This window comes from Corvus kubaryi, unplaced genomic scaffold, assembly GCF_017639235.1.
Source record: "Corvus kubaryi isolate FWS band 111438036 unplaced genomic scaffold, C.kubaryi_AGA036_p1.0 split1-131, whole genome shotgun sequence".
NCBI lineage: Eukaryota > Metazoa > Chordata > Aves > Passeriformes > Corvidae > Corvus > Corvus kubaryi.
Window position 1 is genome coordinate 4160024 of NW_024582073.1, and position 18150 is coordinate 4178173.

Sequence of the window (18150 nt, forward strand, 5' to 3'; positions counted from 1 at the left end):
CCTTTCCCTAAATCTATGAAGAAACTTTTAAGATTACTTACCTGTTCCCTGACTTCTGTGCATAACTGCAGTGTAATTATTAAACAAACTCTCAGATTTCTTAGAAATACCTTAGATTAGTGTGTTTGTGAAGGTATTTCAAAGTGGCACACATATAAAAACATTGGTAGTCACCTACAAGAAGAAAGGATGGAGCTTTCTTCTGGAAACACATCTCTACCCCACTGCATGCACATGCTTTAAGCAAAGAGGTCAGATTTACTGCCACTGAATTCAGATACACAACAGGTCTTTATTTTTTTGGTAGTAAAGTCCAGCTATGGAAGCATTCATCATACAGTCACTATTAATGTATGTTGTTTTGGGATAAGTCCATTAAAATGATTTTAAATTTCTAAATTTTCAGAACATTTTAAAAACCTCCACACATTATATTAATGACCAATAAAGAAGTCAGGGAAACAAACCCCCCTGAAATCATATGCTCTTGACTACAACCAAATAAGACTTTAATGCACATTAATACCAGACATCACACAGTCATAGAACCATAGAATCATTTAAGTTGGAAAAGATTTCTAAGACATTGAGTCCAACTATTAACCCAGCACTGCCACGTTCAACACTAAACCACATCCCTAAGTGCCATGCCCACATGCTTTTTGAACATTTCCAAGGTTGGTGATTCCACCATTTTCCTGGGCTGCCTGTCAAGGTCAGATTAACAGGAAAATCATAGCATTAACAAATATTTTTTTAAAGGTCAAAAATAAAGACACTTGGATTGCAGTGAACTTGTTTCATGGTTCAGTTATGTCCCATTTAAAATAGACTCTGCTACAAAATGCAATGGTAACTAAAGATCAGCTAAAATGAAAAAGCCCATAAAGTACCCAGTTTGTAGGATAAGAACCATATGTGACTGTGACAGTGTGTTCCACCCAGCCATACTGCTTTTTTTGGGTCAAGCAATAGCCACTAGTGGCCCTCCTGATAGCTGCATCCAGTTTAAGGGAGACTCTGGAACGAGAGCTAACAGCACATAGCTAAGGGCTGGAAACCTTGCTCAGCAGCAGCTGAGGGCTAGATGAGCATGTGGCTGCTGATATGCAAATATAAGTCAATCATGTTAGTCCATGAATAGTGGATGGCCCAAGGCCCATTGAGCCCTCCTGCACGGCAGCAGGCTGCACACCAGGATCTCCAATCTCCCTTTGAGCCGGGAAGCCTCTGAAGGTTATTTGTCGAGGCAGAGACAATCCTTAGTGCATTGGGAATCAGAACACTGAAATGCTGGAATATTAGCTAAGTGATATAAAGGATGGATTGCTACAATCCTTTAGGATCCAGCCACACTTCTCTGAGGAGTTTGTAAGGCAAGAAGACCCTTCTGACCCTCATGATTCAATGGCAGGGTCTCCCTGACAGTTTTGTCTGACCTTGGTCTCTATGCAGCAAAAGTGCACCTTGCCATCAAATCTTGTTAAACCACCGTTGCATTTACCACTGAATTTTTAAAACTCATTGCCTTAAGTGAATAAAATGCATTGTTGCTTCTCGCTTGTGAGTGAAGTGCATGATTTCTTCCACAACAACAACACACAAGCATCTTCAAAGTAGTGCATACACAAAAAATATCGTGGCTGGGCCTCCATATCTAGGTCTCACACACAAGGTGATGACACATTTGCCCTTAAATACTTTAAAGCATGTTCCTTTCCTCCAGCTCCCAGCTTGGGACTGTGTTTACAGGAAAATTTGGCAATTAATAATAATAATAATAGATAATGATATAAATTCATTGAGCTCTCTCAAATGGGTTTGAAATCAAAAGGTATTGAAAAGGGGAACTGACAAATGGCCAAACACAAACACAGCATTATTGTAGAAGCCTTCCCTATATGCCACCTCACTGTAAGCAATGAAACTATAAAAGCTCACCTTTAATTTTTCTCCAAGACTTTCATTTTCTGCCATTAGTCTTCTAAAGTCAGTCAGTGCAATATCTCTTTCTTCTTCCACGTGACTTTGAGAAACTAAATTGTGTTTTGCTTCTCTTCTCATCCTGTTCAATTCACTCAGAGACTTCAAAAGATTATTGTTCGTTAGCATACATACATATGGACTGCAATATAACAAAACATTATTATTACAATAACCTATTACAGTCTTATTTTTCCCTAGATAACTAAAATGTATTCCCTTAATCACTGAGTAGCATGACAACTTACACTGTCAAAATAATCATAATTCTTTTACTGTCCCAAGTATAGCCTAACTTCACTGTTCTCTGATCAGTTAACTACTCCTTTCTTGCATTCTTGCTGTATCTTTACACATCGTTCTCATGCATTCTACTGATTTTTTTCTGATGTTTATCATTTCCAAATGCCAGTATAATAATTTATAATGGCTTTCAAGTTAATAAACTAACTAGAATACATAATTTTATTAATAGTAATAAAAATAGGTATGTATTTTATTAGTGTTGGTTCTATTCTACTAGGTTTTTCATTTTAAATATCCAACAGTACAACAAGTGTTAATTGGTTATTTCAATGTTAACTGTAAACAATTTTTTCTTACCTGCTCATAAAGAACATTTAATCTATCTCTTTCTGCAGTCAATAATTTGACATTGGACTGAATTTCTATCACGTGTTTTTCAAATCTGTCTAACATGGACCGCAGCTCATCTCTTTCTCTGGAGATTGATTTAAGCTCTTCACTCTGAAAAGTGATCAATAAATTTATGTTAAAATTTGCTAATTAAAACATCTGGAGAACTAATACCAAAAAAGAACTCCTTCTATTAGTAATACATAAAAAATATATTCAAAATAATTTTAATTGCAAGAAAAAGCCTGGCACTGGTGGTATAATCTAAACAAGAACTAACTGTTAAAAAGAAAAAGGAAAGCAGCAAGCAGTAAGATTTCAACCTTTTTCTGCTTATTATCTAATTCTATTTATTTCAAATAAACTGATCAATAATTAATGTTACTGAAAAATGTAACATGGAAAGAAAAAGGCAAGTTCATTGGAGTCTCTCAGCTGATTTTCTGCGTTAAGAATGTAATATAGAAAACTACTACAGTCATTTAATGCCACTGAAGTTGAGAGTATATCTGATGGCTTCTTAAATGTTTCTACAGTATTTACAGTATTTTTTCCACTTGTTCGACAGGAGGAACTTCACCTTCTCTGCAGTCCTGCGGCTTGGGCTAGGCCTTCGTTTTATCATTTTCTGAAGATATTCTAACTCTCGCTTATAATAGTCTCTGTCATCTTCTAAGGTCTTTACAAATGCATCTAGACGAGATGGAGATTTGTCTCCTAGGGCAATACCACAGTCTAATCTCATTCTTTCGATTTCTAGGACAAGTTCTCGTTCTGGAAGACAAAAAAAAAAAAGACTAAAAACAACCCAACTCTATAGGAAAGTCATGAATTTCCTCAAAGACACTTGCATTTGGGATGGATTAACTCCCACCAACCATCCAGGCAGCAATCCTGCTGAAAAGGATGTAGGAGTCCTGACTGACAGTAGGCTAGACACGAGTGAGTACTGTAAGACCAGCAGAGGCCTCACAGCATCTTGGGCTGTATCAATGGAGACAGAGACAGAGGGATGTGATTATTTCCCTTTATTTAGCACTCATTAGATCACACTTACGAGACTGCTAAGGTTTGCTCCTCCTAGTACAAGAAAGATGCAGATAAATTAAGTTCAAGGCAGGCCCTGCAAGCTGTCAGGGAGCAAAATACTTGCTCTGGGGGGAACAGCTGAGGGAACTAGGTTTATTCAGCCTGGAGATGAGCTGGAGACCCAACAGCAGACTGACAGTACCAGGAGGGACTTACAGATAACATGGAGCCACTTTCTTCACAGGTGCATAGTAGGTAAATAAGGAACAGTGGCAATTAATTGCTACAAGCAATTACAAACAATACAGGGAAAAATATTTTACTCTGAGAATTGAGGAACATTAGAATGGGCTGCTTAGAGATGTTGTGGAATCTTCACCCCTGGAGGTTTTCAAGATCTAAGTGGATAGATGTCTCAAGAAACAGTCTGAATTCACTTTTCAAAAACAGAGAATAAAAAGAGTTTTGGAAATTACTTTGTATGAAACTGCCAAAGAATTAGGATAAGGATGTCCTGTGGGATCACAGTAAAAAGCTCGACTTTCAGTTCTCACATACAGAATGAAAATATCTTTCTATGACAAGAGTTTTCACTTCAATTATGACTGGAGACCTACAGTCTTCTTTTAATTTACAGCTATCAAAAGTCTTTTAGTATTATTAACTGTATGTTAACTAGATAAGTATTCTATTTCAAAAATTACAGGAAAATAATTTCCAAGAATCTACATTTGAAGATTTACCTTTTCTTTCTAAGTTCTCTGTTTTTTCTATCAGCCTTTGCTTCTCTTGTTGAAGCTGGTTTAACAACAGCTCAAGATTCACTTTATCATCTGTTTTCCCAAGGAGTTCCTCATTCAGCCTCTCATTCTCCTTATGACATGAGCACAAATCCTGAAGTAGCAATTTTAAATTATAAAAATTATAAGTGCCAATAGAGAAATTTGGGGAAAAAAATTTAACATTTTGTTCAACTTTTGATATACAGCACTGTTTACTTCTGGTTGACCTGGATGCTTCATGCTTTAACATTTGTTGCAGGCCCTCACTGTATTTATATTATATTAAATCAAAGTCAACATTACTTTTTACACAGTTTGCAATCAGTAACAAGAAAAGCAAACCAACCAGTAGGATAGTGGGATACAAACACAGGAAAAAAAATTAACAACTAAAGCAATAAATAATTTTAACAGCATTTGGTAACAGTGTTGGTGTTAAAGCACATTACAATACAGCATCTCAGTCAATGCAACTCTGAAGCCAATCAAATGCTATTTGGCACATCTTTCCTGTGATGCACTGAAAATTAAGTAGTCTCGTATTTGCAAGTTCACTAGATAGACTGAAACAAAACCCTGTACTCAGTTAACACACAAGTTCCTATATATTCCTAAAGAAAGAGTTTATTATCAATTCTTCAAAGAATTGATGATAGTGATGTTTTTCATCTGGCCCTATGCTTTGTTTCTGAGTGAGCCAAATACTGGATACTTTTTCACATGCCATTTAAAAGACAAAGGAGTTTCTAAACATAAAGATCCTCTAGGATGTTGTAACTCATTTGTGACAAATATGATTGTGGCAAATGGAAATTATAACTTCAGAAATAAGGAAATGTACAATAAGGACATAGTCAACCATACTGTCTACAGAGATTTCTTTCAGTTTATTTTTGCAACAATATGATGTAGCTTCTCTAACTCTTTCACTCATTAATTAGTAATTCTTACAACAGAGTTTCAGAGTACTACAGAAGTTCTCTTGCTAATTGTTAAATTGATATTTTTTTATAATAAATGAAACAATCACATGGATGACAGCATGATAAAAATGGTACAAACAAGAACTGAAAATATTTTTACTTACTGATTTAAGCCGTGTTATTGTTTCTTGTAGATCCTGTATTTCACTGTGTTTTCTTTCAATTTCTTTCTATCAACCAAAATTAACCTATATGTTAAGAGTTACATATTCAAAATGACAACAATTCCTTTGTTACAAAAAAAGTAAGGAAGCAGACTATTTTGGTAAGAAATAAAGTATAGTTAGTTCCTTATTATAAAGTATTAAAGCTCCTATGAAGTGAAAGCACAAAAAATTTGTGGTATAAACACCTATGGTCATTCGAAGCACAACAATTAAATTAATCATTGCATGACTCCTCATAGAAAAAAACCCTCCAAACATATTCATTGCTGTTGCAAATATGCATTACCTAGCAATAGCTTTAAGTATCTCAGCATTTTATTTCATACTAAGCTAATAGAAGAAGAAAGAACAGATTGACCCTCAACTAAAGTCATCTAACCTAACACAGTAAAGAGACAAAATTGTTGTGATTAATCGACTTTAAGTGAGAAATTCTGTGTGATGCTAAGAAAACTGGAAAAAAAATCTTTTTAATCTTCCTTTCAGTAGCCAATAGGTCTTGCATTGCAATTAGAAGATATAAAGCCAAATAAAATGGAGCAGATCCTTCAATCTGTGACATGTTAGTGATTACCTTTGCTTCTCCTATTTCCTTATCTGCAGTCTCAAGCACTATTTCTTTGTCTCTTTCCAACTGCTGTGCCAAGTGATCTATTTCATTCAGTTCTTGACACAGTTCTTCATTTTTATTGCTTAAATCCACTACCTCACTAGTCACATTTTGTTCAGTGTCCAAGAGATCTTCAATGCGATTTTCAAGTTCTTTGTTTTTTTGCTGAAGATACTCAATCTGAAAGACATTTTTTGTTAAAATATTAATATGCATTGTTAAACTAGGTAGCAAAAGTTCCTCCCAATCTTCTGAAATACAGTATCTCTACATCCATAGTAAAATAATGATATCTTGTTAAAAATGGCCAGATTTTCTAGTTTTAGAACTTAATGCTTATCAACCTGAAAAAGAAATACAGTTTTATGAGCTCTCTCATAGTCATGAATACTGCTATAGAAAGATAACCATACATTTCTTGTCAAATGAAAGTGGTATATTGGGACTGAGGCTGAGCAAATAGTCTTGATGGTACAAAACCAGCTTCATGCAGCTCTGGGCTCACTCCCTGTACAATCAATTTGTATTCATCATGACTTACTAATTCAGGATCACTGAGCACAGCTTTACTGCTTCCAAGTCACAGCTCATTCTGTATTTTTGCAGCACTGAACCTAAGCCAACAAACTCTTCAATGTGGCTCCCCTGCCACTGTACATCATGCACAGTCATACACAAAACCTCTAACTCACGTGAGAAAAGCCAGAGAATTGATGGTACAAATCCAGAGATATGCTTTACTTGATTTGTACTCCAGCTCACGTTGAAATTCTCATTCGGAGACCAGTATTGAACACATGCTAACATGCACAGTAAATACAAACACCTTTATCCTAAGCTTACCCTTTCCTCACAAGCCTGTGTTGGAGTAAAGGTGGGGACCATCTGAGATCCATGAGGAAGATTCCACACTCTTCTCATGAGAGTATCTACAGGGTTACTCCTTATCATAATTGCATACACCATTGTTATTTTTTAAAGCATAAATGGCATGTATGCAATAACTTTCTAACCAAATAAAAGGATTTTCAAACTTGCTGAAAACTGTGTATACAAAAATTTGCTGCATCCTTTCAGATTAACATACTCCGTACAGATGTGCGTTCATGGAATTCTTTACCAAAACCTTTCTGACAGACTTTTAAAACAAGAAATGAAATTTCCTTCGACAAGAAACACTGCCACCTAAAAAGAAAGGCAAATTCAATTGATTGATTTTATATCTATAGTGATTTTTTGTAGAGCTAGAAGTTTTGTGGGGTGTTTTGGATCACCAATATTTTTAGGTTTGACTAAACAAATGAATTACCTGTAAATTCAAGTGGGAAATGAGCTTCTCATTACTTTTAGTTCTCGATTCCAGCGAGAGAACCTCATAAGAACGCCCACCATCCAATGCCAGTGTTAAGCGCTCGATTTCCTTGTCTCTTATCTCAACCTTTGAGGGACAAAATCAATGCTGTAGTATCTTATACACCCTTTAATAGACCCTTTGTTTAAATAAACACACACGTATTATTCAGTAAAAAGATAAGCAACTAAAAATTCAATTTCAACTTGTATATATATATATTTTTTTTTTTTTTATTCTCAGTTCTTCTGAAAAAAGTTATATCTTTGAAAGAGAAATAAATTAATCAAATACAATTTGTAAGGAAAAACTGAAACAGTTCCTACTGTTTTACATTCTTGAAGAAAACCAAACAATTTTAACTTAATGTGAAGTTAATGAATGCTGCAACTTAATTGAGACTAACACTTAAAGTTAGGGAAAAAACTTCTAAGTAAGTTAACTTAGTGATTATTCCAGTCACTGGAAAAAAGGAAATATTGGAAGAGGAAAACCAAGATGTGAAGAAAGAAGAAATCCCTAGATTATGAAAGAAGTAACATAAGAACATTTGATGTAATTCCATTACTTAAAGATTGTACATAACAATCCACTCTCATTAAAATATTGTAAAATCTGTTGTTCATAAATTAACTATCAAAAATTTTAAAAATATAACCAGTCCGAGCAGTGAAAAAATTATCCTAAGATTTATGTAGATCAAATTACTATTTTGGACAAGTTAACACTTATGCACTAAAAAAATGTTGACAAATTCTACTTATGATTGTCAAATTTAGCTTATTTAATGCAATTTCAATACACAAAATGTATCAGCAAAATCACCAGACAAGTATTTTGTCATTGCTGCTGTCTCCAAAAGCAGAGGAGAGAAACTGCTCAACATAGGCAAGTTAGAATAACTGTATTTCACAAGCCCTACAAATGCCTTCCCAAGAAGGTTTTTAAAACAAAGGCCATTGCCATAGCTATGACACCCAAATAATAATACTAATATTAATAATAAAACAATAATACCACTGCTAATGATGATATAAACATACCTGTTTGCTATAATTTTTCATTCCACATTCAGATGTCTCCAGTTTTTCCTGTAGCTCTGCTACTTCTGACTGCAGTTCTTGAATTCTGAAATGTAGTACTGTATTTTTTATGTGAATTCATGGAAGAATTGTATGCACGCAATTCAATGTTAGCATTTTCTCTTTGCTCCTGAACCCAAATATTTCACAAAGAAATAGTTTTGTTCATGCAAAATATTAATGCAGAAGCAGTTGTTTGAGATACTGTAGCATGTTGACCTTGCCTGGCTGCCAGTCCCTCACCCAGATGCTGTCTTACTTCCTTTCCTCAACAGGATGGGGGAGAAAAGATGAAAAAGCTCATGGGTCAAGATAAAGACAGGGAGATCATCTACCAATTACTGTTACCAGTGACAGACTCAACTGGGAGCAGATTAATTTAACTTATCAACCAAAAAGAGTAGGACGGCGAGAATTGAAGACACACCCACAGTTCAAAATTACAAAGCTCTCTGGCTCACCGATTATCAGCCACCTGCAGGAGGTCTGCGATGTAAGGGTCCTCTGGCTGAGGCACTGGGTAGGCACTGACACTTGATGGGGGCACAAGCTGGTCTATCTGCATGCGTTGACGCCTGAAGGGAATGCTTTTTTTCCTGCCACCTAAAAGCCCAAAACCAGAGGCATATTACTTGGAGTTGAAGCAAGGGAACCATCTTCTCTAATACAAAATTAATTTTCCTGTTTATTCTACTGCTTCTGAACGGGCACATTTCACCATTTTAATCCTTCTGCAGTAAGTTGATAAAATTCACATACTCTAGACAACACCATTCTTGCAGGTTAGTATCAGTTTTGTCAAAGTCCACTATTATAGTAAGGAAACACACGAAGTTTAGTACAAGTAATTTTCCCCAGTGTTTAAGATCCCAAATATTCCATAGTTCAAACTTGTTGAAGCTGTTAGTGATTTAGCTTACTAAAAAAGCTAAATCAAAACATCACAAAAGACATTTGGTTTTCACATTTAAGAACTATTTTATGACTGAACTAACCTCTGCACTGTTCAGTAATATTTTTATTCCTTCTACTCTGTTGTCATTTCAGTGAATATCATATTCTACTGCTTATCAAGCAGAGCATGCTATTAGCTTGAATAATAACATATTTAGAAAAAAAGCAAAAGATAGTATTATTTCCAGACAGAACATTTACTCTTCATCATATGATTAAATAAGAACATGGAATATTGGATGATGTAGTATAGAAAAATCCTAGAAGACTGGTGACCAAAGGGCAAGTATGCAGAAAGACAAACAAAAGCATAATATGTCATCTTTGAAGCAAAGGACATGAAGTGCAGAAAGGTATGGAAAAATAAAGAGGACTTTTAATTTTTCCTAGCAATCCACTGATTTCCCTTAGATGCCAAAAATATGTATATAATTCAATGACTTGGAAAAAAAGACAGTTTCAAAATGTCACAAAATAATTCTATCTCCCTTAGCTTGAAAAAAATTAAGGAAAAGGACACCCTGGAGAAAGACATTAACCTCAAAGTAACATCTAGAACATTTTAAGTTATCAAAAAACCCTTTAAATACTGTAAGCTTCTAGAGGGTTGGAATATTTGTAGACGTATTTGCATCTTGCTGTGTTTAGATCTTGGTTCCAAAAATCTGAATTTCTCACTTACACATCAATTACCTGTCAAAAATATGCAAGGCTCAAACAATCTGCCTCTGACTAAATTAGATGCAGCAATAAAAAAAATAGCCATTGATTAATAGCTTTCTAGTCACATTTTAACTTAATAGTCTTCTGTTCAATCTACGTTTGCATTCAAATTTGTCCCTAACGCAAGTGATGACCTAATGAAACTTCATATAGAGAAATTACAGAATTCAGAGCCAAAACTTTCAAAGGGTAATGTTACTCTACTGGATATTTTACCACAATAACTCCTCTTACTAGAGGAAAAAATATTATGTTCTGAAGATCCAAAAAAGCCCAGAAAAAAGTTGAAATATCTGTGATTATTTACACTCACCAGGTGTTTGCACCACTGCTTGCAGATTCCTCTCCTGAAGATGCTGAATTTTTTCAGTCTTGGCTTTGGTCTCTTTTTCCAGCATTTTAATTTTATGTATATATTGGTTATTCAAAAATTTCAAGTCAGATGTTTCATGTTCAACCCTCCTTAAGGAAGCTTTCAAATCTTCAAGGGAGAGAAAAGCAGTATTATCTCTCTTATTCACTATTGTTTTTCCTAGTAGCACCAAAATAAGCATAAAGAGAATCCTGTATTCTTTTTCCATAGCATAAAACTATCAAATACACATACATATGTGCATATATTTACAAACAAACACACAAAAATACGTATTTATACATGTTTTACAGATAAACACTCATTGTGGAACAAAGGCACAGTTAACAGCAGAATTTAATTTTCAATTAAAAAATACCATTTCAAGGTATTGAAAGTATATGTTAATATTTCTAACATTCTCATGTCTTATTAAAACAATAATTTGCAGAACTTAAGTTTTTTGACAGCAAAAGAAATGTCTGAGCCTGAACCTTAATTCCTTGAAGGCACCAAATTCCATGACCACTCACACTCACTAATTAGTACAGATACATGAATCTGCAGATCAAGGATTTAGCCACAATTTTATTTTGGCATGTAAGGATTACAAAAGTGCATCATCATTTGTATATTACCTTTAACATGACGATCAGAATGCTCTTTCAGTTTTAGTATTTCTAAATGTAGATCGTTATTTTCCCTGGTAAGTCTAGCATTCTCTGTTTTATAAGGTTCCAAAATAGTATCATAATTGCTGCATTCTTTTTCAGTTTTTCCAGAAGATAACTTTGATTTGCGCAAACTCTCAGTTGTATGAACTAAGTCACTAGGATAAAGGAATATCAGATGTCTTAGCAATGTTATCAGCCTTCACGCTGCAGATGCAAATGTTTATTATGACCTAAGAAACAAAACCTTTTCCCCAAGAGGGGGGACAAATGAGTTCAAACAAAGGCAACAAAACATTAATGTCATGTAAGAAAAACTGAAAGATAGGAACCATCTGTTTAAAAAAACAGTAAATAGGAATGAACAGGAGAAAAAATAGAAAACAAAATAGTTATAAAGCTGATAAATATCAGGAGTTTACCTCTGATAAGCATCAAAGGTAGTGATGGAGAGAGTAAATCTACCTGGCAGACACAAGAATGAGACTTAATGCTGAAGGCAGATTACTTCACATTTGCCTAGCTATGGTTCTTCCATCTGTATTACATTCTAGAGAGCAACAGAACCAGAATAGCTACATTTGTGTGTTTAGACAAATATAACTGGATTACTATGGAAATTACTATATTCCTAATAATATCAAAGCCACAAAATGGCAGATATAATAAGAAGGCAATCTGAAAATTTCATGGTTTTTCTGTTATGTGCCTTGTAAAAAGGACAGAGTTAACAAATTTTAAATTCTCTAAATAAGGTCATTATAAATGGAGATGTGAATGTTTTATTTTAAGTCACAGAACAGGCAATAGTAATTATTGTTTATACAACCAGTTATAAAAGTGTCCTTTTAATCACATATCAATAGTGACTATTCTCAGCTCTTTTATGAGGTTAGAAAACTTGAATTTTCCTACACCACAGATCCTTAGAAGCAATTCTACTGAATTAAATTAAATCTTAAGATGTTACCATCACTTAAGCAAATGCATTTGACTTCATCATATTTAGTCATAAGTATGTACATACTTATGCATGTCATAATCCCGTACCTACTACAGGAACTTAATGTTACCCTTGAAATAACATTGCTAGAAAATAATCCTCAGATTAAGCCTTCTTCCTTACATGTCAAAAATCAAACAATACCTACTATATGATTACTATTTTTTTAATGAATCTCTTGAATACCTAAAAAGCTTTTCCACTAAAGGTAAACTCTCCACTCCCAGTGACTGCCGATAGCCCAGCTGATCCAGACGTTTCCTGAGATTAATGAACCTTCGCTCTGCATTTGTACTCATTGTAAACACACCTCCAAAGCTGCTTTTGCCACAGTCAAGAAAAACAGGACACCTGCAAAAGATTGTCGGTTACAGCATCTGCCCTTTAAAGAAGGAAAAATATAGAAAAAAGTAATGGAAAAGAACTTTTTTTTCTGTAGGAAACACAGTGCATAAGAATGTCCTTAAAATTTAAGCAAATCAGAAAAGGATGACTGCAACTGAAAAGTTTTAAACATATTTAGATATTCCTTTAAAAATAAGTATTTGCCTTGGCAGTTAGTTTTCTCATTATATTTGATTTTCTTGAATCATGGTCATCATTGTATATTACACAATACAAATTGACAGATTATTCTCAAAAACTCATACTTTTTTCTTCCATATATAAATCTTACTTTCAAAGTTTGCAAGTCAGTACTTAATATAACTTATGCCAACCATTTCTAAAATCGCATAAAATATGTAAAATCTTGAAGACAGATTAACTTTGAACATCTATTTTCTATGACAAAAAACAGGAAAGATAAAAAATACTGGCATACTATAGTCATACTTGTATCGTTTTCTGGAAAATACAGTTCAAGGACGAGAGTTGGGGTTTTTTCAATTGACTGATTAATTATCTTTGTATTACTAAGTTGATCTAAAGGGGACTGGATCAGCATTACTGTGTCTGAATCCAAATGATAATTTTGGTTTTTTCAAGTACATTTGAGGCAAGAAGAAATTTTATATCATTATGTCCTTCTGAATTTAGATACAGAATGAGAAAACAAATCAAGTACTAAAGCTTATGTTTCTTAATATGTGAAAACATCTCTTCAATAGTTAGAAATATTTTTGAAAAGTAGTTATTTCTGTAAAACCTTTTCCCTCAAATGTCTTCAGAAGTTTCAGTATTAACCTATTGGCTGCAAAGACCTCAGCAGCCAAACTACCAATTCAAGGAGGTGGTGTTTGCAGGTCATACAAAAGGAACAGAATATAGAGATAATCCAAACTATCATCACAATCCTCCAGATTTTAAAAAGAAATAAATACATGCAGGTATTTGAAATTAACTATTAACAATAAAGTGAGGAAAATGTGTGTGTTTCTCTCATATCTAATGCTGGAAAGTTAAGATTTCATCTCGTTCTATTAAAACACTACAAAGAAGTCTAGCAACAGGCCTGTGGTAACCGGGTACTGCTCTGTAGATGAGAGAAAATCACCAGCCCTATAAGCACAGCATCTGTTCTGGGTACTACCAAAAATATTTGCTTGAAGAGATTCAGGATGTTGGGATATTAACTAAGCAATGGCACGGACAACGACCCCTTACATACCGTGCTGGGATGGCTGAAGGAGGAGGCGGTGCCACACTTTCCACCAGTGTGCTAAGTGGAAGTCAGTGTCCTGATGTGTAGTAAATGCTCTTCATACTCCTCTGACAGCCAAAGATTAGAGATTAAAGTGACAAGTTCTTGGTATTTCTGCATTAAAGTTGAAGATTCTGTGTTGAATTCAGGAAAAGTGTGACTGTGTTACTGTGTCTAGACTGAGTCTCAGGAATACATCTTATATTACTACAGAAGAAAACTGGTAACTCCTGAGCCCATCTTCTCTTTAAGAAGGCTTGTATCAGTTAAAAAGATTAGATTACCTTAAAATTGTTCATTAGATTTGTTTGAAATCTTGTGTTTTAGAAAGAGCAAAGATTGTTTTACTAATCAAATTGAGAAAATTTTGAAGAAGAAATATCAAGAACAAAACTGTCACAGCTTGTACAGGAATGGAGTTTTTCTGCAGTAACTGCAAAGAAAAATAAATGGACATATGTTAGCACTCCAGTGACTGTGGCTAGGAAGTACATACATAATTTAACTAAACCCCTGCAACGGGCATTTAAGGTACAGTTACCTAAACATGATCTAATATTGGGAGGTGCTGACAAACTGCTGGTTGAATCACTTTCCTTCCTAAAACCTGAAATTTATTTCATTTATTTATCATTATTGCCACTGGAATCAAACCATAAAGGGTATTATCTTACATTATTTTATATCAAAGCTACATCTGATCCACAATAATCCCAGGAAATTAATAGCTGTAGTAGTGTAAGTCCAAAAGGCATCTCCTTTCAGAAAGCTTAAAATAGATATTAAACTCTTCAAAGACAATAATTGTCATACACCCTTTGTTGGAAAGAAATTATGTGTCAGTAATTTCAGACTTCTGTCATTACAGACTACCAAAATTTAAATCTCGTATCCTAAACTTAGTCTATCACTAGTCTTACCATGACATGAAAAAGTATCTAATAACTTCTACATCAGGAAAATTTGTTTTTCTGGAAATACAAAATTAATATATGAACTGATGCATTGATTCAGTTGAATCCAAGTCCTGTCTGACACAATATCCTGTGTCTCTTGACCATTGCCACAGCAAGAATATAAAAACCTAAAAAACATGAGTGAAATCTTACTCCTACACACATTTTCTTTAAATAAGCCTATAATGCAGGGACTTGAAGGGCCTAAAGTTGAACTGAAATAATTATAATAGTACCTGATAGACCTTCCTCTGAGCAGCCATAGAGACTCTTGGCTGCAGCCTTCACTATTCATATTGATTCCTAACTTACCATTTGCCTTTTTGATCGCTCTAAAGCATCGATTAGATGCATTCAGTGACACATCTCTCTGAGTGGTTGCTACCACTTTAGAGACCACAGCATGTATCACTTTGCCTTTATTAATACAGCTCCTTAATTCCTGCATCGTTACTCAGTCCAGTCTTCTGGCACCCTTGGACTGCACTTAGCATGTCCACATAATGAGCAAATTTTGTCCCCCGCTGTTTAACCCATTCTTTCACATTACTGATCAGTGTTTGTCATGGCTTAACCCCAGCTTCGAACCAAGCACTACACAGTTGGCTTGCTTACTCCCCCCACTGCCACAGGGATGGAGAGAAGATTCAGGGAGAAAAAAAACCAAAGCTTGTAGATTGCCATAGGAACAGTTTAATACTTGAAACAAAACATAATCATAATAATTGGAATAAAAAGGAGAGGGAGAGAGAGAGAGATTGATAAAACCCAAGAGATACAAGAGATGCAGAATACAATTGCTCACCACCTGATGACTGACGCCCAGCCTGTCCCCGAACCACAGTCAGCCCCACTCTGGGTAACTCCCCCAGTTTATATATTGGCCATGAAGTTCTGTGGTGTGGAATGCCACTCTGGCCAGCTCAGATCAGCTGTCCTGGCTATGTTCCCCCACAGCTTTCTGTGCAGTTCCTCAATGGCACTGAGAAGTCCTTTGCTGAGAGCAAGCACTACTTAGCAACAACCAAAACACCACAGTGCTATCAACATTATTCTCATGCTGAATCCAAAACACAACATTGCACCAGCTAATAGGAAGAAAACTAATTTTATCCCAGCTGAAACCAGGACACTTTGTCTGTTTGCTCTAAAGCATAGATTAGATGCATTCACAGTGACACAACTTTCTGAGCAGTTACTGCCACTTTAGAGACCACAGCATGTATCACTTTGCCTTTATTAACACTACTCTTTAATTTTATTACTCAGTCCAGTGAAACTCCTCTGCAATCCTTGGATTGCACTTAATACATCCATATAATGAGCAAATTTTGTCCCTTCCTCATTAACCCATTCTTTCAGATCACTAGTCAGTATTAAACAGCAGACAATCTTCTGCACATTCACTGTAAGGTAGTACTTTTCTACTCTCTTTTTTAATCACTAGCTTCTTTTCTCCATTTCTGACAGAGACCTGCTTTCTTAAGTGTTTGGTAAAGAACCTTCTCAAAAAGCTTTTTGGAAATCCAAGTTTTTTATATTATTTGCACCCAGTCAATTCAATTCAATTCAGAATATGCTTTTCTTTAAAGAAGCTTAATAGCCTTGTGAATGACAACTGAGTCCTGATGAAAGGTATATCACGTACTAGATGTCTGTAAGTTTGCAAAGTACTGGAAAGCACTCTCATGAGATAGGCTACATTAGCTGCATAACTAGTTCACACCATTCATCATCTAAATATTTCCTGCAATTTAGTGCTGCTGTGAAGAAAATCAAATTTCCATTTTCAATGAAAAATAGAAAAGAGAAAATTGAATGGTACTTTAAATGAGGCATTTCCTAAACCAGATTTATTAATATGTCTAAATCTCTCAGTTGCTCGCTGAAGATTACTCAGAGCCAACAGCCTCATTTTTTGTTCCCCCTTTGCTCATGAAGACTGCTAGAGGTGACAACATTCACATGCTGCATTTTATGACATGCCTGGATGGCTATGAGCAGTCTTTTGAAGATACAGATGTTTATGAAATAGACATATGTAGCACCTAAGAACTGTTTCCTATTGTTTTAAGTCACCAATGTCTAAAATTGAACCTTGAGGTGAAAGATGGGCAATAGTGGAGCCAACTGCTCTAGGCTTTAAGTAGAGAATCAGCTGGCATAAAATTGTGTGAAAGAAGCAATGCTTATAGGTATTACATTAGCTATTAAAGGTAGAATGCAAAACAGAAAATGTTTAGCAGACTAAGCCCTCCTTTCATTCTGAGAACAATGCAGCAAAATTGATGGTGAGTGAAGGTTACTAACTGCTGCAGATGCAACACTTGTGTTTTCAGTAAGAAAATGTAATAATACAAAAGCAGAGCAAAGATGGATCTTGGCCATGGACGAATGCAGTTTTTCATTCAACAGAACTTACACGTTAAAGGGTTTTTTCCTTTTTGTTCACATCCTGTTCGCTCAGGTACCAAAGGCAGTGGTACCAAACATTTGACTACTGCAGCGCCTTAATACGTGGCTCTGTACAGCTGAGGGCTGTGCCGTGACCCGCAGCTGCTCTAACAACATGTTCAAGATACACCCAGTGAGCCAGCACCTGCTTTAGGAAAGTTTGCTCCCAACTGGATTTGCTGGGAGTTCATTTCTGACTAAGATATTCGTACAATACGTTTGCTGTGAAGTCTCAGCACCTTGCCAATGGAAAGAAAATACTTGTTCTGAAAAAACAGATTTCTTCGCTAAAATGTCATGGAATGCCAGAACGGTTAGGGTTGGAGGGCACCTCTAGAGATTATCCAGCCAAGGCAGGGTCACCTGGAGCAGGTGACAGGAACGCGTCCAGGCGTGTTTAGAATGTCTACAGAGAGGGAGACTCCACGACCTTCCTGGGCAGCCTGTCACCATATCCTGTAAATTCACACTGGAGCACAAGAAAACTCTTCCGATTAATGAGCCTGCTCATCACCCGTTTCCCTAAAAGGGAAGACTTGCAGACCTTCCAGCAACCCCAGTCTGTACCTACAGAGGGGCGGTCGGCCCCTTTCCAAACAGGTTTACGCCACTTGTCCCGCCCTCACCACACTTACCACTAAGAGCAGGCGCCGGCAGCCGGGGCCGCTGCGGAGCGGCCGCGATGTCCGGGCGCTGGGGAACCTTTGAAAATGGCGCGCGGAGCAGCGGCCGCTTCCGGCCCGTCGCCGCGGCGACGGGCCGGAAGCGGCCG

The 18150-nt window shown here is 35.8% G+C and overlaps 1 protein-coding gene across 6 annotated transcripts in view; it reads right to left on the reverse strand.

The window, feature by feature from the left end:
- CEP135 (centrosomal protein 135) overlaps positions 1-18133 on the reverse strand; it is a 36772-nt gene extending 18639 nt beyond the window's left edge. For 4 of the 6 annotated variants that reach the window (XM_042053455.1, XM_042053454.1, XM_042053453.1 and 1 more), the window contains exons 1-14: positions 18014-18133; positions 13936-14401; positions 12513-12677; positions 11291-11481; positions 10614-10781; positions 9085-9226; positions 8585-8669; positions 7500-7628; positions 6155-6370; positions 5518-5583; positions 4392-4542; positions 3200-3393; positions 2587-2730; positions 1942-2085 (exon numbers count right to left, since the gene is read on the reverse strand). In XM_042053455.1, the coding sequence (XP_041909389.1) occupies positions 1942-2085; positions 2587-2730; positions 3200-3393; positions 4392-4542; positions 5518-5583; positions 6155-6370; positions 7500-7628; positions 8585-8669; positions 9085-9226; positions 10614-10781; positions 11291-11481; positions 12513-12625 (1743 nt within the window). In that variant the 5' untranslated portion in view covers positions 12626-12677; positions 13936-14401; positions 18014-18133. Of the gene's footprint in view, positions 1-1941; positions 2086-2586; positions 2731-3199; positions 3394-4391; positions 4543-5517; positions 5584-6154; positions 6371-7033; positions 7346-7499; positions 7629-8584; positions 8670-9084; positions 9227-10613; positions 10782-11290; positions 11482-12512; positions 12678-13935; positions 14402-18013 lie in introns of those variants that run through there. The other 2 variants (XM_042053456.1, XM_042053458.1) reach the window with 2 other exon arrangements.
- Between the last annotated feature and the right edge of the window lie 17 nt (positions 18134-18150).